Source organism: Corvus brachyrhynchos, unplaced genomic scaffold (genome assembly GCF_000691975.1).
Source record: "Corvus brachyrhynchos isolate BGI_N302 unplaced genomic scaffold, ASM69197v1 scaffold175, whole genome shotgun sequence".
Classification (NCBI taxonomy): domain Eukaryota; kingdom Metazoa; phylum Chordata; class Aves; order Passeriformes; family Corvidae; genus Corvus; species Corvus brachyrhynchos.
In genome coordinates this window covers 6,758,182-6,785,795 of record NW_008238448.1, presented here as the reverse complement: position 1 = coordinate 6,785,795, position 27,614 = coordinate 6,758,182, and the positions used below count along the sequence as shown (strand labels likewise).

The window sequence follows — 27,614 nt, the reverse complement described above, 5'->3', positions numbered from 1 at the left end:
ACATGCATCTTACTTTGTGTTTAAGGCCGTAATTCACTTCCAGCTCCATGAGCAGCACGCTCTTTCGCACATTTAAAGTCTTCTGGAGTTCATCAAAAGTGGAATGAATATCATCTACGATGCTAGCCTTTTGGTTGGTTAACTGGTGTATGATTTCAGATATAAAATGAAGTGCTGAGTCAATCTCTGGAAGCCTGAGGGAGGAATTAAATTACAAAGATTGCTGTTTCAAAAGTCATTAAACATTGGCCCTTGCCCTGGTATCTTTTGGTTAAACCCTCTCATCAGCAGGCTGTCTTTACATTTGGTCATTTCCCAGAAGTAAGTTCATTCCTTTTATAACCACACAGTGGGTCTGGTCTGATAAAATAAGGCTAAGCCACAGTCTTCCCCTGTGCAAATCCATTAGACTTTAGGCATTACCAACAGTGAGACCTTGGATCCTCTGTACTTTATACTGTATATCTACTCAAGAAGATATAACTAGATCTACCCCACTTTTCCTTTTTTTTTAAGCCTTGTTGCCACCATAGTGTTTGTACCAGTCTTTTTAACACCCAGTATTATTTATTTAGCTATCATTTAATTAACAACTGGATAGTATCTTCTTCCTTAGCATTTTATGCCCCTTCTTTGGAGGACACCTGCATTTCGAATATCCTCTGTTTTGTGAAAGACATATAGGAATCTCTTTTCACTAATCCCTCAGTACATCCCACTCAATGGATTTTTTGTCCTTATTCTAGCTGCACTATCCCTGTTTCCAAGGTAAATACCCATGGCACCAGCACATTAAAATATCTACCCCAGTTAGCACAGGAAGCCAGTGATAAAACTGAAAATGGAAAATAGTCAGTAGAGTCTCCATACCTTTTGTTGACAGCATCCAATTGGACTTGGAGGGAAGCCTTGTGTTGCTCCACCACATCCTTGAGTGGTACGGTGGGATGCTCTGCGTGTTCTCCCTCTGTGCACTCCCGGCACATGGCTGTCTCACAGGACTGGCAGTAAAACTCCATCACCTGGAAAAGTGCACAACTCTACACTCAAACATGGCAGCAGTAACATAACTCAAAGCATATCTTACTGAGTCTTGAACTCATTTATTAGCCAAGCTCTGAGACAAAGCTTCTGTTTTCTTATGCACCAATAATTTACTGCCTAAAAGATGGCTGTTATTCTTACACATTTTACATCAAAATGCTCCTTTAAAAGCATCTTATTCTATCATAAAGTGTCAGAACAGCAGCCTGTATACAATGCTGGACTTCACTGCTGGTCCTAACATTGTCTTTACACTGTGTAATAGTAAGTTTTGGTGTCTCTCATGCACTCCATGAAACAACTCAAAAAACCAGGCATTCAACTACCCTCACTAACTTGATCCTTAGTTGTCCCATAGTGTCTGCTAAAGAAAGTGTAAACTTAGGCTGCTTTTCAGAACAAGGCCACCCTTGGAACACAAACTCAATGGAAATCACCAACCAGCATGTTTATTTGTTAGAGGAAAGCACCCTAAATGAACCAACGTGCTGCAGGGAAAAATCTCTATATCCCATTACTAATCCCTTAAAACCATTAAAACCTCGTATCTGAGATTGTAATAGGAGGGCTGATCTATACTTGAAAGAGGAGGAGATTGTTTCAACCTGTTAAGTACCCAGCAAGATGCTCTTTAGAGATAAAAATAGATCTTTACATGTAATAGATTCTGAATATATTCATGAAGGGAAAGAAACAGAGAAGTGCTGTAAATCGTATGTTAGTCAAAATAATGCACACGTGCAAATTTGGCATGAGACCTTTTTTTACAGCTTGGAAGTCCTTGGGCACAAAGCATTTTAGGCTTATTAAAAAAGGATATAAGGGAATTCATAGTATATGCTTCAAAGCAAGACATTGGCAGCTCTTTTGCATTCAGAGCATAGCATCAGAATCTTGAATAATTCAGCTGATGCTTCTGGCACTCAGATATCTTGCACAAAGATGGCTGTGCTAGAGTTGTTGGTTGATGAGATGGTTGTGTAGAACCAGCTGTTTTCAGGTGAGCAGAGGGATTTGTAACAGCACGGGGCAAAAGAGCTGGCTGCTCCAAGGCATCTTGAGAATTAAGGAGGGGAAAGAAAGAACCATGATTTGCACGTGGCTATTAGCATTAACAGGGATTTTCCTCTGATAAGCTCCTTTCCATCTTATTCCCATTCTTCCCTCTTATCTCAGTTCACAAGATATGGGATTCACATGCCATGAGGGTTTAGTCATTTGTTGGCCATTCATGTAAGCCACTTCGGAGAAAATTTAAAAGTTGCTCCAAATAACCTGTGTAACATCAAGTAGATCAGCAAGGGGAAAAAAAAGTAGACCTTCTAAACAATGTCAACCCTCATGAACACTACTCCAGTCACTGTGAATTTAGCAGTCTCACTGTAGTAGATCCTCCGAGGCCTGATAGTTACTTTGGTAGGCACTGTGATGTGATGCATTCTTACAGTGCATGGAGGAAATAAGTTAAACCAAGTGTAGGATTGAAGTTCTTTTCAAAGGCTTCAAAAGTCTGCAATCAGAAACAGCCAAAAGGAAGACTATTCTATTAGGAAACTTTGAAATCTTCTTATATGGCCCAAAAAAAAAAAAAAATTCATTTCTTTTGAATGAGTGTCCAAAATTAATCTTTCTGCTCTTAATAATTTAATGCTCAGGTTCAAGATATTTCAACAAGCCCTTTATTTATTCAGTATTTTTATCTTTGGATACAGTGATTAGAATAATTTAGTATTTCTGTTTTCTATTGAACACCCCATAACACATATCTTTATATTTGCAGCCACATATATAAGAAAGGAAGCATCTCATTGGCATAATGAAGTTCAGCCTAAACAACTTTCTTCCTCTTTATTCAAACATCAGAGAAACACGTAAGCTCAAATGATAATAGCAAACAGATCACAAAGACCTAATGTGTATCTATCTCCGCGTACAAATAGTTGTCTTTGCCTCAAATTCAAAATGTTTGGAGAGAAGCAGCTTTCATTTCCCACTACAATTATTGTACTGTGCATAGATGAAGGAGAGGGAAAACCTAATATTAATACAATTCAGGCTTCAACTCTCTAGATAGGCTGATTTCCTAAGATTTTTTTTCTAGCATCTCTTAATCAGGCAAGACTAATTTCTAACTACAGACAGACATGTATTACTGGCTTTTCATCTCTCCCCTCCATGCCAAACATGGGCATCACATTTTGTACACTCCCAGAAAACTTTTCACTATGACAGGTTTGCCTTACAAAACATCTCAGAAAATGACATTTGCCTGAACCTCTCCTTTCCAAATTCAAGAGAGCTCTTGGCCAGGACATACTATAGCATCCAGCTCTGGCTTCAGCTGTATTTCCACCAAATTCAACGAGAACATTCCCATCAGCTGTAATGAAGTTTGAATTTCAGAACCCACTGGTTCTGAAATCCCATCCACTAATTCCCACCTTAAACCAGACCAGCATATTTCAGCACTACGATGTAATTACAGACCCATGCGCATCTTCGCTACTGTAATTCAACTGAATTTACAGAAACCTTTAAAATTGCATAATCAAGGATGCAAGTACTTCTGAACTAGATTTCACAGTGCCAAGACACACTAATTCCAGCCCTTCAAAGTTCAGGTCTTGAGGAAAAAGTTCTCATCAATCCCAAGCCCCACTTCTCTAAAATCACATTGCTCATCCTCTGCTTTCTATTTGTTTGAATTGAAAGAGCAGTCTACAGAAAAAGGGTAAGTCAGCTCTTTGCCACCCACCTTCCTCATGTCACGCATGCTTAATTCTTCTGTCCCAGGGCTAGTGTGTACCTTAGCTTTGTATGATTTGGCTTTCAGAAGAATGCAAGTTTGAATTACCTGAGGGTACCTCTGAAATACCTGATAAAATTTAGAACGTGGAGTTTTTTCCTCCTGAGTCACAGCTTTTGCCTTACCCATAGATTACACTTTAATGGGATACACGAGTAAGTGACATGGTGAGAAGTACAGAGGTGAGGAGAAAAAAAGAAGTGTTTAAAAGGTAAGTAAGATATGAAGTCACTTCATCAGAATATCAAGGATAGATGATTTTTTATTTTTCCAAGAGAAGCATTCAGGCAGTAAGCAACACCTCCACAAGTTCAGGAAATGTTTTTGTAAGCAAGATCTTATGCCTGTCAAGTTGCCAAGCTATGCTACGATCTTTTGAGAAAAAGCTAGTCAGAGAGAAGGCATTCTCTCTTGTTAAAAGTGTTTAATTTAATACTGTGTATCCTCTCTTGTTACATCTAGAGGCAGAAAATACATTGCCCCACCTTCTACATTGTAAAAACACGGTCGACTCTGAGCTGGTTTTCAGTTCAAATTCAAACAAAACCCAAGTATAGACATTTCAGAATGGGTGACTGCAAAGAGGCTACACCACTCATTACATACAATGGAGTTAGAATTTCATAGCCTTCCCTGCTCTGGCTGCTGTATCTGCCCCTAAATTATTGTAGATCAATGTTTCCAATCCAGAATGCTTTTATATACAGCAAGAGCTGCACGTGTTTAGCAGCTGAGAATAAAGCCAATCTTATTTTAATGTGTAGGTAGAAGATAAGAATCTTCTAGTATGTTCAAAAGTTCCATATGTGCCCTATTACCCTGATTTAACAAGAACATACATTTGTGCTCCGTGTTGTGTCAAAATAAGAAAGCATTTTTTTATAGTTCAGGCACAGGTAACCATATTCTGTATTAAGATACTACAAGCTGAGTTTCACTTTTCGTAAGAACAGACAGAACAAAGATGCCATAACAGAGGATGGGAGGATGTGCACAGAAGGAATAAAGTAAACATATACACAAATGGAAAATATGAGTGATGGGAATAGTGGACCAACTGGGAAGGGAAAGTATCTAATCTACATGGCCTGAGGAAGGCTAAGTTTCAAGCTGACAGGCAATCAAATGAGAAAATATCTCTGCATCAGTTTCTATCTCATTTTAATCAGAGAGGTTTAAATCCAGGATGGCTGAAATGATTGAAAAAACTTGTTTAAACAGAAACTTATTTCCAAGCTAATATGAAGAAAAACTGGTAATATTTAAAATAAATATTTGATGCAAATACTAAAAGTACAATGGGTCTGACCCTACCCCAAGCAACATGTAAAAATTAATGGAGGGTGGATTTAGTGCAGAATGACTGCTGGTTTTGCAAAGGCATTCTCCTCCAGCTGCCAGCTCAATCCTTTTTCACTTCCTGAAGCCCCCAGTAAAGCTACTAGTAGCCAGGCACTTGAAATCATAGAATACCCTGAGCTGGAAGGGACCTACAAAGATCATCAAAGTCCAACTCCTGGCCCTGCCCAGGACCACCCCAAGAGTCACACCATGTGCTTGAAAGCATTTGCCGAAACGCTTCTTGAACTCTGGCAGGCTTGGTGCTGTGACCGCTTCCCCACGTTCCAGGGAAGACGTTCTGGGTGAAGATTTCTTAGATATTTCCTACTATCTAACCTACTTGCCCCACAGTGCTCTTCTGTTCTGAACCTATGAAGCCAGCATAAGCCCATTTCCTCAGTGAGGCCTAAGGTGGCCAGCACCTTGCCCTGTGCACCCTTCCAGCCAGACCCACCTGGCCAGCCTCAAGAAGCTCTTCCCAAATCTTACCTCAGCTCCTCCCATCACAAGGACTAATACGTGCACTTAGCTTTTAATTTCTTAGCTTCACAAAGCTTTAAATTGGAGTCATCCTCAGGCTATCCCCAACCCTCCCAGATACTTATTGAAGCGAGAGGATGTTCCCATCACGCACTATTCAGCATCCTAAAAGACACGCTATGTTTCAAGGCAAGCCAAGTAAGCTAGAGGACTTACAACTGCACCTTTCCCTATAAAGGAGTTCTCAGAGAGGTGTAAGGTAGCATATTTTTGATTGTAGACAAGCCAGGTTTTTTTAAACATACCCAAAGAATAATCACCTGATAATTTAAAATACAAAACAAGTAACACCTTAATTTTGACTTTTTTCTGCATTTCACAATCAAATGGCTCCTAACAGAATGGCTATGTCAGAAAAAAACAACGGTTCATTTTAAAGAAAGCAAATAAAATGCAAACAAAACCCAGGAATGCATTAATCAGTAACCAGTACACACACATAGGTACAGTACCCATTAAAAAAAGTTACACCAGTTATTCATTAATCAGAGTGTACAGCATCAGTTCTGCAAGTCCACCTAATTCCAACAGAGATATTCCTCTGTTACAGTAATCATTACCTATCAGCTGAATTACTCCTCTACAACCAATGTACCTACACTGAGTATCAAATAAAACAGTTCCCAGAAAGTTGTCTTAAACTACTGACACATACTTCTTGGCTTGCACAGAAGCACAACATTCAGTTTACAACGTAACATCACTGAGTTTTGCAACGTGATCCACTTACATGTTTGCGTAAGCTTGGCTATGAGTCAGGAGCTCATATGCCTACCATGAAGTTACACAGGTTAACACAGAAAATTGTGAAGTAAGCAGAGTTAGAGGTGTTCTTGCAGTAATCTGTGAATATTTTCTCAGTTGGGGGTACTTGCCAATGAATACACTGATATGATTTGAGGATGTATGTGGGGACACACGAGGTAAAAAGAGTAGGTGGAGGGAAAAAACAAAGCAGCCTCCAAAGACTGAGATGAGAGACCCACAAAACACTGCAGATAAACAGAAGCTCTCCATTTCTAGCCTGTGCTGACCCAAAGCATCCTCAGATAGGACTCACTTTTATCTGGCTCTATGTTAATATGTTCACATTTTATGTTAATTATGTTAATATGTTCACTTTTGGTACTGCCCCAGTGTGCAGGTTAGTTAAACTCATAAGGCCCTTGTCACATATTGCCTAAACAAACACCCAAGTACCCACAGCACCAGTTGATGCTACAAGCACGAGGGCTAGGGAAACCCAACCCAAAGCAGTAAGGGCACAAGGTTCAGTACTTGCAGGATAATAATTTTGACCAAATGTGCCAAAAGACAGTATCATCCCAGATTACTGGTAAGATGAAATAATATGCTGACTACTTCATGATGCTCCACTAAGAACATTTGAGTCAATTTGAAGAATTACTTGTCTTTTGCTGATATACTATAAAATCAAAGAAATAGTGTGATTCCACTTCCCCTGCTATCTCTTTAGTAAAAAGTATCCATGAAACCCAGACAAGTCAGCACATGTCAATACCTGTACATAGCACAGGAGGCTGTCTCACTTACATTTCCATCATGATTGGGGCAGGAGAGCGGTTTGCCTGCAGCAACAGCAGTGACAGTCTCCAGGATGGAGGACTCCTCAATGCTGTTGTCCGGCGTTCGCTGCAGGACATCCATGAGGTTGGTAATAAAGAAGTTGTTCTGGAGTGCAGAAACCCCTTTCTCTGGCAGAATGGAGGTCTGACGGCACACGGGGCAAGAAAGGGTTAAGCTATGGGCTGGAATGTAATTCTGTAAACACCTATGGGGAAGGAAGGTAGAAGGAGAAAGAAAGGAAAAGTACCATCAAAGAAGGAAAAAAACCCCTTTCATCAGTTAAAGAGATAGTTTGAAATAGTGCTACTCCTACTTATTAAAGGAAAAGTACATCAAACAGGCTTCTGATGCAAAAGAAGTTATGGGGACTATTCTTTTTCTTTTAAAGCTTCTTTTACTCTGCCACATGAAAAAAAGCAGACATCATTAAAAGAGTTATATGCCCTTTTCTGAGATATTCGTGCAGTTGATCATACTTCCAGACACCTACTGCATCCTGCTCACAGGACAGTAAAAATTATAAACTATCAGACAAAGTCTGACAGACATGAAGTTGCATCAACATTTGAGCCTGTGCCTTTAACTGACTAACCAGTGGTTGACCCTTGTCTTTCCAACAGAATCTCCTTTAATAACTTGTATTTGTGGGTTTAGTGTTTGAGAGGTAAAACATGGTCCCAATGAAACCAAAGGAAATTTTTTTCATTTATTTCAATTAGGAAAGTTATTTGGCAGCTACCCAAAATCAACAGAGCTTTCTTTACGACATAGGGAACTACCTGCTAGCTTATCACAGTTTGTGATAAAAGGAGTTTTGGAGGAAATTTTTGTTTGTGTTTGACTGGGAGGACAGTGTTGGGGTTTTTCAGAAAAAATACATTTCACAGATTATAAATCTGACACAAAAGTTCAGCAACCAACAATATGCACAATATCCAGCAGGCTGGCTTAGGTGAGACTTAATGCCACTTTTGGCCTTGAAAATGAAGTTAACACCTGCTGGGCATGCAACATATAGTTGCATGCAATATACTATATTCAGGATGGTCCTGTAAGCAGAAGCTTTGCAGAATGCAGTTCTTAAGGGAAGCAGTGCTACTCCAGATTCCTCATGAGATGCCAACTGAGAAAGTGTGACCTCACACAGCTCCACAGCTCTTATCCTTTTCCAAGGGCTTTGGTTGCACCACTCTTCATCTTCCCCAGGCAGCCCTCCTCCTAACCCCCCAGTAAGGGCTCCGTGAAAGGAGAGCTTAGGCTTTGCACATCAGCACTACACTGGAAGAGTTCTTCCAGCCTCTCTCCATAACCAGATCAGCCTAAGAAGATTACAGTGTAAACCAGAAGCTGACCTTAGGTTTTACACATGAACACAAATCAGGAAACTTAACACATGATGGTGAAAATCTTGTCTCACTGACTTCAGTAAGAGTTTCAGTGCTGCCTTTTTTAATGCTGGGATTTCCTATTCTACAAAAGACCAGTTCACCTGACACAGTCAAAGATCCACAATTTTTCTTTCACCCTGTGCAAAGTTAGATACCACAATTCTTGCTAAGAGGTAGAAATCTCCTAAATTAGTGTTTACACCACATACCATTTATAAAAATTCTCCTGCCATTCAACATACAATCCAGAGTTGCATCCCATCAACAGATGAAGAACTCTAACCACTAATTCTTCATCTTTCAACTTTTCTGCAGATGCTGTATTTTCTCCACAATTTGATGGATAATGCAACATTGAAGTATTATTAAGCATATTCAGTTCACTCAGCTGAATACAGTAAAAGGCAGGTTGCTAGTTTATCACATCTCTTTCCAGAGAGTTTTCCCACTTCAGTCAACCAAACTGCAGAATAATGAAGACACTTAATCACAGGTTATTAATAATGTATATATCATGTCTAACCCTTGGACATTAAAGGCTGGGATAATTACTTATTGGCTTAGTAAATCAACAAAGAAATTTTTTTTATTGTTTCTAATTATATGATAATCAGAATAAATTTGAGACCATTAATTTGAGGTCCAAATTCTGGCTATCATCACCTTTCGCACTGTATTAACTGTATTCATTAGCTTAACTGGATTTGCTTTTTGTTTACTCTTGCATAAAGGGAAGGTATTCCAAATACGCCACTGCTGTCTCTTCTTCCTGCCTGCCACAAATGTGTTTTTCTACATCCCTGCCTCTCCAGCCTTCCCAGAGTTTATCATGCCTTAACATGACATTCACAAGTAAAGGGAAAAGTCCCTGTCCACTAAAGGATGCCTTGTCCTGTTCTTGCTGCACGACACAAACACTGAGCTACCAGCAGGAGGAAAGCACTTACCTCTCACAGAAAGTGTGCAGGCAGGGAAGTACTTTGGGGTTCTTGTAACGGTCCAGGCATATGCTGCAGATCAGAAACTGCTTGTCAATCTGACGGACCACAGGACTTGGGATGTTGGAGCCTTCACTGGCCATCCTAGACCACTGACATATGGGTCCTGTTCCCTTCTACCCTGCACACTGCTGGAATGGAGTGGAAAAGAAGAAAAGAAGAAAAACAGCTTATAAACTCCATGAAATAACAAAATCACTGACTAATCCACTCATGTTTTATCCTTATGCAGGAACTCATATTTCCAAACCAAAACAAGAAAGAATTGAACTTCAAACATGGTTTATCACTGATGAGAGCCAGGGAAACAGTCAGCAACATCTACAACACCTCTGTCTGAGCATTTGGGAAAGGCATGCTGCCTCTGGACTGAAAGAGTTAAGGGGCTGTCTGGTTTTAAAGAAATCCCATGATAAAAACGTTCCTGCGCCAGTAGGTTCAGCCAGTGCTAACAAACATCGGATTTCTTACATCCACAGTACTGCCGGCAAAATGCTCTAACTGGAACTGCACCAGCCAGTCAAATGGCTGCATCACAGACAGAGTTTGAAAATGGTTCACCTAACAATTTTTTTTCCCTTGTCAGTGCTGGTATTGCCAAAAATATGGTAGATTTTGACTCCAGGAAGCCCCCAAGAAGGAAGCTCCAGAACCAGCCAGCCCCTGGAAAGGGAATGCTCAAATTCTGCATCACCAATGGGGATGAGGTAGGCAAAATGAAAATCCTCCTGATAAAAGAAACAGAGCAAAGAAGAGGCAACTGGTAGCCACTGGGAATGAGCAACAGTAGGGTGAAGGATACATGAAGCGCATCCAAATAATAAATGCAAGAAAAATGTCATTCTAGGCAGAACTAGTAGTAAGAATCATGTTTCTAGGACTGAGAATTCTTCACAACCTGGCATATAAAGCATGAAATAAAAGGCTAAGAAAAAAGTCTACTAACTGTTAGAATTAAAATTGCAGGTTCATTTGGGAAAGGCATGCTGCCTCTGGACTGAAAGAGTTAAGGGGCTGTCTGGTTTTAAAGAAATCCCATGATAAAAACGTTCCTGCGCCAGTAGGTTCAGCCAGTGCTAACAAACATCGGATTTCTTACATCCACAGTACCGCCGGCAAAATGCTCTAACTGGAACTGCACCAGCCAGTCAAATGGCTGCATCACAGACAGAGTTTGAAAATGGTTCACCTAACAATTTTTTTTCCCTTGTCAGTGCTGGTATTGCCAAAAATATGGTAGATTTTGACTCCAGGAAGCCCCCAAGAAGGAAGCTCCAGAACCAGCCAGCCCCTGGAAAGGGAATGCTCAAATTCTGCATCACCAATGGGGATGAGGTAGGCAAAATGAAAATCCTCCTGATAAAAGAAACAGAGCAAAGAAGAGGCAACTGGTAGCCACTGGGAATGAGCAACAGTAGGGTGAAGGATACATGAAGCGCATCCAAATAATAAATGCAAGAAAAATGTCATTCTAGGCAGAACTAGTAGTAAGAATCATGTTTCTAGGACTGAGAATTCTTCACAACCTGGCATATAAAGCATGAAATAAAAGGCTAAGAAAAAAGTCTACTAACTGTTAGAATTAAAATTGCAGGTTAAAGGGATGGCAGCAGGCTTGGAACACCTCCTGTCCTGCAACAAGGCACAGGGAGAAAAAAACGTAGGTTCTTTTGAGCTGGAGATACAGATCATAACCAACAGAATTAATACATGAAAAGAGAAGACAGGAGGAAAAGGAAGAAAGCAACCACAGAAAAAAGTAAACTGCCTGCTAAAATAGTTCAGGAAAACCTGGCAAGCAGAGGCCCTGGCAGGGTGGCCCAGCAAGAGCTCCTCTCCACCAGGATTTCTAGTAGGCTGAAGTGCCGGGAGGCGCAGGCACGACTCTGTTGCAGCACCGAGTTCTGCCAGACCTCCCGCATCCACAGCGGAACAGGGGCTCCTCTTCTCTGTGAGCTGCAAGCCTAGCTGGGCTTCTTCTCTGCAGGTACACTCCTGAGGGGTCTAACTTATTCCTAAACAATTTCTACCCCTTTTCAGTCACCCATTTCAGACAATTTGAGATCTAGCTTGAGGGCAGTTCAGGCTTTCCAAGACAGAAACAACAAGCCCTCTGCTGATCATGCTCATTCAAAAGTCACTCAATTCTACAATGATTTGTGTGACCTGTATAGCATTTTACTGTTAGTGTTACATTAGGTCTTCTTCCTGTGCTTGGATGAATGGCACACTAATCTGTCAGAGTTGAACCCATGCTGTTCTTCCTGAGCTGTGTATTTAGCCATACCGGTATTTTTTACTTACTGCACCGAGCAAGGGGCTATTTCTAGGATAATGACAGTGATTATGGATCATAAGTCAGCTGTGCTGACATCCCTGATAACAGGTTCCTGGGGCATCGCCTCTGTGTTAGCAAATACAGCAGCATAAAGTTATTCACAGTTCAAATTCATCCAACAGCAGTAACTGACATTTAATTTGATGGAAAACACTTATGGCAGGCCCTTTTATTTCCTTTTTTCCCAAGGAAGGGGAAACTGCAATGATAAAAATTGCTCTAATACTCATAAAATATCATGTTTGTTCATGACCCAAAAATGCATGATTTCAGGATTGATAATATTTGCATGTCTTTCTCATCTTTTAAATTTTTTTTTAAATTTCTTTCCCCACAGTAAGATAAAATGTGAGTATTATGTAAGCAAAATTTTTTTTCCTATTTAAATGCCATAAATCACACAAAATAAACCCTAGGAGATCAATTAGCAAACCATGTTACTTTTAAAAAGCTTGAGTTAAAGGTGGCTTTACAAGAACTGGAACCAAAACATCTGGCTTTTACAAAACAGAGTAGAAACACCAGATAATCAAATACCTATTAATGTATTCATACATTTGACAGCATAACACGCAGAACATCGGTGACATGTTTCAAAAGGAAAATTAATTTCACCACTTACACAGCTGTGTTTGCCTCCCACTCTCCCTCCCCAGACGTTAGGGGCAGGGACCCAAACAAAACAGGGAAGATAGTCAGAAGCAGGAGGATTTCTTATCAAAAGCAGAGTTTCCAAATTGGACACACAAACAGTACAATTTTTTTGTTACAGACTGAACACAAACTACTGGAAAAAGCTGTACTTAAGATATGAAAGAATAGGTCACTAGTGAATGCTGCCTGTCATTTAACAGAAGAAAGTTCTCTAGCAACCAGGTATTTTTTGTATTTCATCTTTCCCTTATCAAGTAGAGCTACACCAGCAAATAGTGCTTACACAAGAAAATCTGCTGCTGCCTGAAAAAAATAATATTGATTTAATCTGGTTTTCATCTTAGTTTTTCACATTCCCCTGATGTCATTGCAAAATGAAGTAATTCTTAGCATTTCATACACAAATCTCATGCCAATCGCTTTGTTTTTCAAATGCTCACGCTTTAAGCTTTGTCAATGAAAGAAACCATCAATGATTCAGAAATAAGTGCTTTTAATATTCTATGTTTTGTCTGAAATGCAGCAGCCCATGACTGTCATTTATGCTCTGTGCTCACATAAATCAGATTTAAAACATGCACCTGGAAACAGAATTTCACCTGTACATTTCAAGCTTTGGCCACTACCTGGTACAACAACTTCTTACACAAATGGTCCCTTTTAAAGAATCTTTTGAGTATGGGATTTGCAGGATTCTGCAGCCTCTCTAAGGCAACTCCACCTTTGATGTAATTTTGATGAATATGATGTAGCTATGAGAAGGATGATTTTGCCCATTTACTTAATGAAAGCAACTGTACAATCAAAGACTATTTGAAGAAAATCTGGGGATTTTAGACAATGTTTTTGAATTTCACCAGACAGTATTTTTTCTGATTTACTGCTATGCTTGCAGCAACGTAAGTTTTAAATGTATTAGCAGTGGGAAATTTCGCAAAGTAACACTACTTTTACAAGAAAAATGTTCTCTTTTTTAGTAGCATCTTCTGAGCTCAAAAACTGCCAGAGCGCTTTTCAGAGGTTCATTATGTCTCTCAATCAAAAAAGAGCAGCTGAAGCATGAGCTTCGAAAACAAGGCTATCACTTCTCCATATAGTTACACTTCGTAATTTAATGCAAAGCCAAAGGACTAGGAAACATTGCACCAAACAATTATTACATTGCACCCCACCCATTTATCTATAACACACACACTCAAAACCAAGTTCGGGTTTGCTAAACCAAGTGCAGTAAAGGGTTCTGAAATGTACACCCTTTGTCACTTTTCTGAGGCTCAAAGATCGCTATCTTCCCAGCCACCCCAGAAAAAGCATAACTCCTTTTCCTTCTGCTTGGAGATACGACTATCGATTTTTATTTAAAATATACTAGACAGCAAAGAAAGGAGAAAACAATGGCTCTCTAAGCTAGTGGAAAGCTTTGCCCCTCCATGCATGCATGCCTTCAGGAACGAAGACAGGGTGCGGCCCCACCCATATGAAAGGAACTTCCTATAGCACTGGAAAAGGGGGTAAAGAAAAAATCACATTAGGTATAGCAAATGACAGTTCCAGAAGAGTTGTTTCAGGTAAACAGAGACATGTAATAGAAAAATGGACCTTTTCTACAGGTATCCTCAAATGAGCTTTGGAATTCTTGAAAATTCTCTATTAGTTTCCCGGCCGAGAAAATACACTGGGGAATCAAGTAACTGTTCACAGGATTTTATTCCTAAAAGAGCAGAATTCTGTGTTACTGATACACTGCTGTCTCTGAAATCAACCCACCTAGAGCTGCAACTAGCCTGAAAGTACAGCCTGAGGAGAACAAATTGCTTGCTGCTTGTTCATCCTCTTCTTATCAATGGTATTCACAACCTAGAGGGTCTATTCATGCACTATGAATGAATAGGTTTCCAATAGCAACGTTTCCAAAGGAACAGTTAGGCCTCCAGAGCCATAAGAAAGGGTGGGGAACCCTCAATAATGTTGCTTCAAGGACTGGGGGAGTTGAGGCTTAAAAGTCCTTAAAACAGATAGATCACCTGTCCACAGTCTGTAGGAATAAAGAACAGATTCAAGCCATTTCTAGCAGCAGCCCCCAGATCAGCCGATAAGAACACACTGAGCAAATTAATTATCAGAACCGCCACACAGTCCACTTGTGTAAAAGGCTTGATAAGCTAAATTTGCATTCCTTTCTCTCCCACTCTTGCAATCAGCTTAGTGCCTTGCTTAAAACACAGCAACCCTCTTCATTCTTACAGCATGCAGAAATGTAATGAACGATCGAGGGCCAAAACAGGAGCAACCCAGCAGCAGCCACCAGGAATAACACTGAGCAAACTTGAGCATTTCAGACCTACCCATCTTTGTAGAAAAATAGCTTAATCAGTGCAGTGCTGAGGATAAAATCCTTGCAGGGACGGAGCTGCAGTTCCGCAGTAATCCAAACGAACAAACCATCGTCTGTTAATATTTCAATCCTCACGCATAAAACTGTTAAGGAATCCCTATCAGAGTACAGTCATTATTAGATGCACAAGAGATTTTGTGCTCTAAGGAATGACGCTCCATTCCATGAAGAGGACAGGTGGAAAGAAAAATGGAAGAATAAGAGGAGGCCCAGTGAAGTCGTCATGAATTTTTTTTCCTCCCTGGGTCATTTACAAGTGGGAGACCCCTTCAGGATTCAAACCAATCAATCTTTATTTAGCACATCTTTTTCTCACTCAGCCTGTGTAGAAAGACTGCAGCAAATGGTGCAAGGGATTGTGGGATGGGGATGCAGCAGAGAGCTGCAACCAGATTCGCTGGGTTATTTTTTTTTCCTCCCTACTCAGCAATCAGCTGTTCCGAGGCTCCGCGCAGAGCCATTGAATTTGGTCACCAGAATGTTATTACAGGATTAGCAGGCGGAGACAGCTACCACTGTGCATCTGGCATGTCAATGCAGCTAAGAAATACATATGCAAATATTACTCACAAAACGGAAAAAGGATTTAACTCCGAAGGAGAGAGTAAATATTACGTAACATCCATTACCAGGACAGTTGTCAGAGATAAAATGAAAGCACTTTCGTTTATAAAGAAGATAAAGTTTAACACTTAATGATTCCACTCCGATTTTTCCAGGATTCAGGGTATTTCTTGGAACGTAATTCTTCCCTACTCCAACTTTCAGAAGCAACAAAAGACCCCACAAACACTCTTTGTCTCTCTCCAGATGTTTAAAGCAGAAGCAAAGAGCCTCTCCAGCAAACTGTGCTAGTGACACACAAACCAGCAGCAGCTTCTTGTACCACAGAGCTGTATATTTGACCCAACTCCATCTCAAGTCAAATATTCAAGGCAGCAATTAGTAAACTCATATTCAAGGAATTTGAGAATCAAGGCTAGCAGACTGTTCAGCTTTTCTATAAACATTAATGCAAAGGTGTATTATCATAGCTAATCTATTTACTTGCTTAAAAATTTTAAAATTCATAGATCAACTCTGATTTTACTAGGCTGTTACCAAAGAAATCAAAAAGAAATTTGGTGCCTGCTATTTTTCAGCTATGCAGAGAAGGTTGTTAAAAAGATGCTTGTGAATACACAGACACCACTGAAGTAAAGCAACATAGAATTAGCTTTGTCTTCCAGTATAACAGCTGGTGGGTTTTGCGGACCAAGGTAGTATTTGCATCTCTAAATACAGTGTATCTTTTCTTTTGAATAAACGAAATCGTATGCAAGTATTTCAGCTAACTGAGGTTAACAAAGCTTCCCACAAATAAAAGAACACAAAGCTCCATTTGCATCAAGAAGAAAACGCGTGGGGCTTAAATACTCTCTTTGCTACCCTGACTTAATGAGGACAGATAAAGTTATTTTAGAAGTTTAAAATGTTGTCCTAAGCTCTTTAAGCACAGTTTCCAGAATATAATATTTATTCCATTCTTGAATTGATGAGCTAAATAGTATTATTAATCATCTAGTGTGATTGAAATGTAATCTAAATTCCTGTTAAAAATACAAATTCTGCATACATCCTTTACTTTCCACTTGGTGATCATTTAGCCAGATCATTTTATGCATCAGGCAGATCCAGCCTGGTTTCCCTGGACAGTGCCCACAGGGTGAAGGCATGTTGTAATCCAGTTTATAACCTGAAATGAAACATCAGGCAGCGTGTGTGCATGTATTAGGGTTTGGGGTGCCTGTGCCAAAATACTGTCCCTCTGATTCCCTTAACATGTGCTGAACTCAATCAAAGAGAGAGCACAAGGTGTTTCATTTTAGCTCTAACATTCAGAAGCAGAAGGCATTTGTACAGCAGGATTCAAAGTTTTTAAAAAGGCCAGAGATTTCAGGCATGTTTTTGGAGAGGTGAGTTTTTTATGTTTGGTTCGGGGATTTTTTTAGTTTTCTTTTTACACTGTGTGGGAAATCCCTATTGCAAAGAACAAGCAACAGATTTCACTCCCACAACAAGAAGATCCAAGGCCTTTTGTTTCTGCCACTGGAACAAAGACACTTAAAATAAAAATTGAGTGAGAAAATTCAGGAGTGGCACCCCTAGAACTGAAGTGGAAGACTGTCGGACAGAAGCATGCAGACATCATATAGTTGCTTGCTTTCCCTTGCTCATTTCAAAGGCCACATTTACATACACTAAAACAGAATGACCAGTATCACTCAAATTACTATTTCCATTTATGGTCAGTAGTAAGGACTGCATACCCCTCAAAACAGAACTGATCCCATAACATACCTCATGGCCAGAGGAGACTGCTGGAGCCACAGCTGCAGCCACTCTCACAGGGATATACACCTCCAAATGAGACATTGATTCAAAGTGCTGTTCCCTTATCATTAACTCTGAGAAGTTGCCTGCTGACAATGAGCTGATACTCCACAAATTATCCTGCTTCTTCAACAAAACAAAAGCGTGCTACTGTGGCAAGGAAAATGAGACAGAAGCCATAGCATTCCCCCTGAGATTTTACTTGTTACATGTTGATATGTGGGTTTCTTCTCCTTAGTGAAGAGGAAATGGATTCTTAGCTCCAGGAACGATCTTGCACTTTACCCCCATAGCAGTTACAACCAGACTCTGAACAGGTTTATTGTATGTGTATGTCTTTTGTACTCGGAGCTGGAAGTGGGGATGGTCATTATATGCTGCACTTTGTTTGTTGTTTTTCTGTTTTTAAGTAAAAAAGAATAGGCTACTTTTCCTCAGAAAATTGCTGCATTTCATTGTTGCTGTTGACTTATCTGTGTTACTGCTGACCAGTGAAGAAAGTTCTGGAGAAGAAAATACATAGTACATGCCATCTTCATAGTGCCATGGAAGAGTGATGTAGCTTCTGTTGTCATTCCCTGTAAACGTCCTGGGCTTTGAATAACTTATTCTTTTCCCTGTTCCAAACACAACCTAAATTCATATTCTTAGGGAGGCCATAAATAGTAAGGTACCAAAAAAACTCACAGTTAACTTACAGGCCATAGGTAGATATTGGTATCTTCTCTAATATTAAATAAATCATCCAAACACTCCAAGTTAAGATTAATGGTCTGCACTGAAGCCTGTACTATAAACTGACTGAACGGAGTAGTCTTAAGTCACGCTGCTGTACAAAAGAGATTTTAAGGTCAGCAGAAAAAAAATTACTGGGTTCGTTCAAACTAAATCACCAGCAAATACAGTCCTGGCAATTAAGGCTGACTGAAGAGGTGTGAGAGACCAGAAATCAATTACCCAAAGCCAACATGCTGGAAATGAGGATTAGTTTAGGAACACAAATACAGGAGAGGATGGGCTGTTACAGCCATCACCCAGCTCCACACAGCCCTAATTTGACCCTGTTGCCAGGAGAGCAAGTGGGGTGAAACAGCCAAGCTTTGTCATTGTGGACCCATGCCTACACCAGGAATCAAAGGGCCTTAGTCTTCCTCATGAGCCACTGGCCTTTACCTTTCCCCACTGTGGCTGTGCACCCACGCAGATCCAGCAGCTTCCAGAGAGCAAGTGCAACTTCCAGCCCTCACTCCACATCCTCCAGAAGCCCAGGCTGTAGCTCACACTAGCTGAGAAGAGCAACAGCTTCCTCCCGCTGTGGAGGGCACAGGGCATGTCTGTAGCCAAAAGCCAGAGGGCATGTCTGCCCCAGAAGGAGCTCTGCTAGGTCTTGGTTCCTCCCCACCAGCCACAGCCGTGAGCCATGGTCACTCCCTCATCTCATGATCCAGCAGAGCAGATGCTTTTTCCCAGGCCTTGTGACCCAACACAAGGGATTTGTCATAGCCTGGGAGGCAAACAACTTGCCTGGGATGTAATGCTGGGTTGCTGGAAATTTTCCCAGCAGCCCAGCATCCATCCTCCTGTGACTTTGCCACCTTCTATTTCCTTCTACCTTCTGCTTATGCCTGGTTTAGCTTGCCAAGGTTGCGGCTTTTGCAGCACAACTGCAGCACGGCTGGGACAGCCTGGCCTCCCCGCTCAGCCAGCGTGAGCCTTTCTGGCAGGACTGCACTTCCTGCATCTCTCTGCCACTGAAGTTGCAAGTCAGGCAGCACCAGACACAAACTGCTTTTCTCCCCTTCATGTTATTCTGTCTCTTCCCCCATTTGGGTATTTGCCATTGAGGTGGCTCTGCAGTCACCAGAAACAAGCTCTGTATTCCATCATTCCTTTTGCATGGCAATGGGGTCACGTCCTGTACCACTGTCAGATGCAGATATCATGAATTAGGTTTCTTTTAAAGGTTTTCAACTGCTAAAGGCACAGGAATAACAGGAATAGAAGCCACTACTACAAATTCAAGCCTTGCTTAATAGCATTACATGTTTAATGATTTGTTCCTTCTTTTCTTCCTCCTTTCCCCAGCCTGTAATCAAAGCTTACAAAAGGGTGAGCACCTGAAACACGGGTGGACCTTTTAAGACATCACCATACTAATGCTTTATACTCCAGTTTGTAGAGGGAAGGTTATGGCTGGCATCTAATACCTACTTTTCTTCTCTCTCCTCATCCCCAAAACTTATGCCTCTGCAGTACCCCCTTCTCCACCACCCTTCGGAGGTGAATAATCCTGCTTCTATCCCCAGAGACCCCATCTCCCAGCTGTCCTGTCCTTGGAAGGAGAGGGGACCTGCTGGTGGCTGCCCTGCACACACCAAGGGACAAGTCTGGCAGGTTAGAGCTTGTGTGATCACACAATCATCACCGACTGAGAGGCTATTTGTCTGTCTGAGGTTTTCAGGGCCTCATTCTGGGTCAGGGTCTTGCACAACAAATCACAAAACAGCTGTAACACACTGAATTTACTGCACATGCAAGGACAATGCCTCAGTGGGCAACCATGAATCCTCAACCAAATACCCCAAATTCTCAAAAACGAGATTTCAGAAAGAAGGGGTAGGAAATGAATGGAAAAGGACACACCAAGGGAAATAATAGGATAAAAGTATCAGGTTAAATTACAGCATCAGAACTCTAATTTAGGGCCCTTTCCATGTTTAATAAAATATCATATTCTCAGGTGAGCTCCTAAAAAAAAAATCTGCAGTGAGGTATGTTGAAGTAATTATTTCAGGGGCTAGATGTTGTACAGTCATAAGTAAAAGAATTTTAAATTGTACACTTGCCATCCAAAGCAGTGAGTCAGAGTAGCTCTACTGAAAAAACCCTACCCTACTGGTACTATCACCCTTACAATTGCACATTTTTGACTCTCTAGGTCTACCTATTTTGTGAACACTGACAGATCTCTGTTCAGCCTTTAGAGGTATACACAGGCTCAAATAAAACCAAGCTGAACTGACAAATAATTAAAACTGCACATCAAAACACTGCTGCTTCCATAAACATCTGCTGTGAAATGCTACTTGAAATAAAAGTGCTCCATGAAGACTCCATACTAATTACTGTTAACACGTCCAGGAGCAGGAAAACAGGCAGTAGAGCAAATCAGGAATCTATTTGGAAAGAGGTCCCTGATCTTTTCTACATACTGTTAGATATAAGGTATGTTGAAAAATGCTCTAGCCATTTTCTTCACGGTTGCTGAGCAACGGGGAAGACAAGTAAAAGCAAGCAGAAAATGCTCAGTGCTTTTGGTACTGAACTGTGTGGTGAAGACTGTAGAGATCATCCCCTCCACTCCCTCCTGAGACTGGATCTGCCCCACGTTGCATGTCCACTGCACCTCTCCCTTTAGGGGAGGTAATACACATCAGGTGCTGGAGTTTAGTCACACATTCTCTGATGACCACCATAAAGTCCCTCTGTTGTTTCCATTTACTTCAGTAGGATTTTGGTGAACTAGCATGAAGTTCAAATCAGCGAGGGAGAAGGCAACACTCAGCAATCACTACAAGTCACATAACTTCACAACAAAATTAACTTAGGGAGTGCCAACCCTTTAGAATGTTTTTCTCACAGCCTTCAAAAATCCCACTTCCCATTAAATACAACATATGAAACACAAACCAGGAGGGAAAGGAGGGGAAAAAAACCCAAAACACTTTAGGTGTCTCACAGCAAGAAACAGCAGATAGAATATAAGTATTGAAAAAGCAAAAATGGAGGCAGAAAGGGAAGGAATTGTCATCTTCTAAGCACAAAACCACATACTAGGAGAAGAACTAAGGAGGGGAAAAAAGAGCCCCTCTCCAGCATGTCAGCAGGCTGAAATCGGGCACACATCCTCTGCAACACTTATATTGTTTAAAAAACAAAATATTCCTTGCTGCACCTCCATATGTACCTTAGCTGTTGAACAGTACCCACCTCATTTTCTTGTCCATAGCCCAGCAATGTCTGTATCTGCCAAGTCTTCTTCTGAACCAAAATATCTTTGAAAAACGCAGCGATGTGTCTACACATTTATATTGTCCTTGGGTTCAGAGAAAACTTTGCTCAAGCGTTAAGTGGCAGGCAAAAGTTTACCCAGGCAGGCTCTTTATGTTGGCAGAAGTGCAACATTGAACTTCCACAGCAAGTAGGCAAACACATGGCTGTGTGCAGCAGGTAGTCTGGCAGCACCAGCAGTGGTGAGAAACAATGTCAGGGCAACCTTGGCAAAAGGAGCTCTGTGGGTTTGAACAATGGTTGTGGGCACAGGAGCTGAACAGACCAACCAACCATAGCAAAAAGCCATCTACAGCTCTCAGTGGGAGCTCAAAGTGCTCTGAGCCCGAGCATGCTAGCTGTGACGCTGTGTCCTCCACCTCTGCACTCACAGGAACACTATTTCACTTCCCAGCAGTCAGCTCCAGCAATTCAGAACTTGGAAACACCCAATGGCTGAACTTCACCCAGTAAACACGTCCTTCCAGTCCTCAGCAAGGACACTCATTTGCTGATTGCATGCCAACACTCCTATTTAAAGAAGTGTTGTTATTGGAAATAGCTGAAACATTCTACAGCACGGATTAAGTGCTCCCTGCACCTTGTGCCTTGCCTGCAGAAATACATCAATTCCCAGCATGTGCTTCCACAGCAGAGTTTTACCACAGCCACAGTAACATGTGTTACCTGCCTGCAAACCCCTGAGTGGGCAGCACCCCCAGACAGTCCTACCAAGCAGCTACTCTGGCTCAGCCCAGGTTTTACTCAAGCCTTCTCCCTGAGGTACAAGGTTTTATACATGACACGAAGTTATCTGCCTTTATCCTTCATCTCCAAAAACAACTCTCCTAAGCTTTCTCTGAGACTGCAGGTTCAGGCCAGATGCCCAAGGCCATCATGGGGCATTGCCAGACTGCTCATAAGCAAATGCTCAGCTCCGATGTAGATCAGATTTCCACAAAAATTACATTCTCAGGAGAGCTTGTACATACACTCCTGCATAAATATCAGTCTTTTCAACTGGCATCACAACTTAGGAAGCAACAGCTAATGAAAGAGGAATAAAGCAGAACCAGTCATATGCCACAATTTTAAGACTCTCCCAAGCTGAACTGGGATATACAGGACATTCATTTCTACATGAAAAGACATCCATTTTACTTTACAGGAAAACCAGTACATTTTTGTGTACATGAAAAGCAAATTAGGGGACAGTATAGGAAACTATAATAACCATGTGAATGCAACTGTCTGTTTAAACAAAAAAAAGAAGTTGGAAAAAAACCTGGCATCAGGACAGGTAAGACCAGTATTGTCTTAAATCAACCACATTATCATTTGGATTGTGATAGCACCTGGAAATCTCTTTCAAGTACCAGAATCCTGCTGTGATAGGCACCTGCTTCACAGCACACAAGTTCCTGTGCAAACATAGGTATCCCGCATCTTAAGGCAAAACAGTTAAGACTGTTGCTGTTTAACTGTATCTGTGACACTAAGTACTTTGTACACTACAGAATAAGTTTTCATAGCCAGCCACCAATTTAGATATGGACTATCTTTGTTAAAAAAGAGGTGCAAGACAGTGGCTTATATAGCATGAATCTCTTGCAGTCAGGAATAGGAGCAGATCTTAAGATCCTCCTTCCTTTGCAAACTCCATGAGTGCACATAATAACTGCCTGAGATTTTAGAAGTAGTCCTTGTGATGACTGTGACAAGATGCACCATGTTGTTACTGAAACAGATTATACATCATAAGTGATAAAACCCATGAGAGGTGTATGTGAAGTAACCAGCTGTAAGCACTGCTTTTGAGAAATTGAGAAATCCTAGTGGAAAACCAGTTACAAATAGGACACAGAGACAGCCCTACCTCAGGTACTGAACTTCTCTAACTCAGATTCCACAGTAAGCGGCTCTTAGGATGTATTTCAAATAACTTAAATGCTTTTGCAAGCTTGATGAAACAGTAGTCATTAGGTTTTTGGAAGGTGGAGCCCACTGTCCTCTTGAGTTAGATTTTATTCACAATTTATTGTTTCTTCACTATTTGTATCTATTGCATTTTACTATTCCTTTTTATTGGCCACAGAGGAGAAGCCTCTTTTGCAAATAACAGTAATGTGCTGGATGATTCTTCACCCTGTGAGCTGTGAAACCCATTGTCTGGGTTGCTACAGTTGTTAGTATTTTACAGACATGCCAGGAGAGTGGGACAAATTCATGGTGAATAAATTGATTAAAGACACCACCTCTACCAGGAGCAGAACTGGAAGCATAAATCATTGAATATAAAAGATCATTCTGAAGAGTACCATGATATGTCTGATCCATTCTTATGCTCTTCTGCAGGCATCTACTGTCAGCAACCATCTAAATTATAAGGCTAGGCTAGATTTACTTTTGATTTGACCCAGACAAACCTTCAAGTTACTCAAAGCAGACATCACAGGAGCTGTCACTCCCTTTTGGCATAGTTAATGGGTATTAAGGGCTCTACATGGCTGCTTCTATCACTTTGCAAAGCTGGGCCATTTAGGGATGTCAGGTGAAAAGAATCCCTCAGACATCTGCCTTGTGAGGAATGTCACTCAGGGCCACAGAGTACTTTTAGCAGGTACACCCCTTTCAGGTCATACAAACAAGATTCCCAACAACCGTGAATGACTAATCATCACTCCAAGAAGAGAACCCTTTCATAGTGAATACATTACTAACCTAGCATTTCTCTTCTCCCTTCTCTTACCTTTTCACATTTATTTTATCCTTAAGAAAAAAAAAAGACTTCCAGTGGTGTTTCCTTTTTCTGGTTTCTCTGCATAGGTACTCTGGATTATTAATATCTGCTTTAAGTAATGTCATAGAGCTTGGGGAAATCATGCCTTGATCACTATCCTGGTTCTTCTCATTTAAAAGTTGCCCACCTCCATCATCAGAGGTCCCTCCTGAGGGTGCACATCTTCAGAGCAGGCCTTCTGCACAAGCACATCCCAGAGGTGAAACAATGATGGCTGTTCAGAGGATAAAGGTCACCATTCAGGAGCACAGATAAAAACACATCCCAAAAGTTAAATATGGGAAGAAACTTTCCTGCTTTTACAATTAATTGTATTCAAGACTGTGTAATATGTCAGCTTCTGATAAGACTAACAAAAATTTTAAACTGTGCGAACAGAGGAAATGAGAGGAAACTCATTTATTTTTTTTCCAAATCCACCTTATATACACAAACATTTTTGCGTGCTCTAATCTAGTCTGTCTTTTTACTCATTTTTATAGGATGGAGTAATAAAAAACTAATTAGAATGAGGAACCTAAGGGATGAGGGGGTTCTCTGCCTACACAGAACATGTAGTGCAATTCTTATAGAACAGTTCTCCAACACTTAATGTCTTCTTTTTTCTGTGTAATAAAGAGTTGCACTTATCTCCACGGAGAGATTTTATGTAAAGGATTACTTTTTAAATTAATGAAAAATTATTTGTCAGGAACGAAGTATCTCAGAACATGTTTGTGTTTTTCAACCAAAATTTATTTTCAGCTGTTTTAGACACAAGACAAAAAGTATATTTGATAAATAGAATGAAATCTTCATGGTGCAACACTTAATTTTATCTCTTTCTTATGTTTTTTGAGCTGAGATGCACAAAGAGCAGTTGCTCCCAAAACTACACACAGCAGACTAAGAATTAGGTAATAAGAGAAGAACCAGTTCCTTGCAGAGAGTCCACTAAAACTTAAAAGCACTTTGGAAAGACCACATATTAACCCAAATCGTAGTACTGTGTCAGAGTAACACTCAGGACAAAAAAAAACCACTCATGATATGAAAGCAATCTGTGGCTCTACCTGACTTTTTGGCCCTAGGTTTCCTAACTTCAGCACAGTGCAATTACTTGAGTTCTAGATATCAAATGAAATTTGCTTTCAAGATAAAAAAAAAACCAGAAACAAAACAAACCAACACCTGCAGAAGCTTATCTTGTGGGAGTTAATCCCTTAAGGTTTACATTAACACTTCCACCAACAGAGGGATTACAGGAGAGAAAGCTGTAGAAGGGAATTTCATGAATACTGTTTCCTCACTGGGGGAAAAAAAAAAAAAGCAGAAGCAAAAGCAAACCAGACAACTGTGTGAATGCAGAGAAACCATGGCATCTTTTCCTCTTCAAGAGTTTATGTACACTGTGAATGGCTTGTTCCTCAGTCCTGCATTTTTATTCCTGGGGGTCATTTTCATTCCTGAGGAATTTGTAAGTAGTGGGATTTACAGTATTTGCAATTTACAGCTGTTCTCAGAATAACCAAGGGGCCCTGAAGACATCGTTGAACTTGCTGGCACCTGCTCTTTTGGAAGTCCCATTTCTCACAGTATATGCAAGTTGTCTAATAATACAGATAATGGGCCAAATATGGCTGGGGCTAAATATGGGACACATACTGTCTCTCCAAGGACCACTACAGAGATTAATGCATTAAGAGGCACAAAACCCCCATAATTGTTGGGATCTTTTCAAGAGCATTTCCAAGTTCAGCACAATCCTTTGAGTGCAATTTGTTGTTGTTTTTCTGTAAGCAATTGTTTCAAGCACATTTGCTCAAGATTCCATCACTACTTTGGAGGGCTTCTGTTCTGCAAAAGGTGCAGGAGCATTTTGCACATTCATGTTTTCATACTAGTCAGAGTTATGTAGTTCAAAATAATCTGGACACTGTTCTTTCCTTGCTAAATCAACTCATGAGCACTTCACAAAACACACTGGTAGATATAGTGCACCTTCAAGCTCACAAATAACCAGGCTCTGCTGAACTTTGATGTAGAAGGAGGCAGGCACAGTATAGATCCTTGCAGAAAGCTTTTTTAAAGCCATCAGTCCAGGCATGACAAATTTCCACATTACAAGTTCACTGAAAGAGTAGCCTCAAAACTAGCATTCAAAACCCATTAAAACAAAGAAAAAGGGGCGGGGTGGAGGGGGATTGTCACTCTGTGCTTCCAGAACTACAAGAAAAAAAATCAAGAACAGAAGCTCATGGCAAGCACAAAACAAATAGCTTTCCATGACAAAAGAACAGAAAGTCACCCATAAATAAACTGATCATACACATGTTTAGGCAGACTAATAACACCAAGACAAATCCATACTGGATTAGGAGCAAGCAAATTGCTGAATATTCATCTCAAGCATTTAAAATCTGATCAAAAGTAACTGCATCTACTCCGATCTTTATGTCTCTTTCAAAAAGAGCATCCACCTTGGCATAATGACTGAAGATCACCATCCACTTAATTAACCACTCCTACAATGCATCCAAACCTGATAATATTCAGATGGTTTTAAAGTGAGACCGAATAATACTTTTACACATGAGCAAAAGTGCTGACCATAAAAAGCAGAGCTGTTTGGAGTTCTTCCAGGGGAACACATGATAACAGTGAATTTTTAAGTGACTTCTCTTCTTCCAGTGGCACGGCACGTTCTTATTACCGCCTAGATTTAATATTTAACAATAAATCATCACAGCCATTTCAGCATGAGTTTCTTTTGATTCTTGTGTTAGCAGGGTCACCATGTAATGTAAGAAGTGCCAGAATACATGCTGCTAACATTTTTCACATGTCTATGATTAGTCTCTTCTTAATTTAGCTGTGCCTCTTTTAACCCTACTGCAACTAGATAGCGGCCAGATGTAGAGAGCCAGCTAACATCTACCTGCTACATCTACCTGTTCAGCACCTGAAGAAATATATTCTATTTGCATTTCCAATTTCGATTCTTCCTTTTGAATGGGATTTACCTTTGAGCTTTTGCCCTAAAGTCCAACTAGCAAGTAGGAAGGCTGCCTGGTTGCCAGCAGACTTCTCAGCTGACTAGATCCTTGGCTGTCCCCACATGGGACATTAGTGACATGTTATGTCACTTATTTCTCTGTATAGTATTCCAGTTACAAACTGTTAATTCTGATCAAACTAAACTACTGACTTCCAGCTAAAATCACCTTTCAAAATAAGTAATGCCCAATCCAAACATAACCAGCCATCCCAATTATTAGAAGGAGCGACATGCAATGCCAAGGTATGTCTACAGACTGTGGA

At 40.6% G+C, this 27,614-nt stretch overlaps 1 protein-coding gene across 16 annotated transcripts in view; it reads right to left on the bottom strand.

Annotated features, from left to right (window-relative positions):
• Positions 1-27,614, bottom strand: part of TRIM2 (tripartite motif containing 2) — an 88,558-nt gene that overhangs the window by 28,583 nt on the left and 32,361 nt on the right. For 7 of the 16 annotated variants that reach the window (XM_017736788.1, XM_017736785.1, XM_017736781.1 and 4 more), the window contains 4 exons: positions 9,654-9,835; positions 7,286-7,523; positions 871-1,022; positions 14-194 (listed from right to left, as the gene is read on the bottom strand). In XM_017736788.1, the coding sequence (XP_017592277.1) occupies positions 14-194; positions 871-1,022; positions 7,286-7,523; positions 9,654-9,787 (705 nt within the window). In that variant the 5' untranslated portion in view covers positions 9,788-9,835. Of the gene's footprint in view, positions 1-13; positions 195-870; positions 1,023-7,285; positions 7,524-9,653; positions 9,836-11,278; positions 11,338-15,041; positions 15,946-18,637; positions 18,711-21,454; positions 21,614-27,614 lie in introns of those variants that run through there. The other 9 variants (XM_008635642.2, XM_008635643.2, XM_017736784.1 and 6 more) reach the window with 8 other exon arrangements.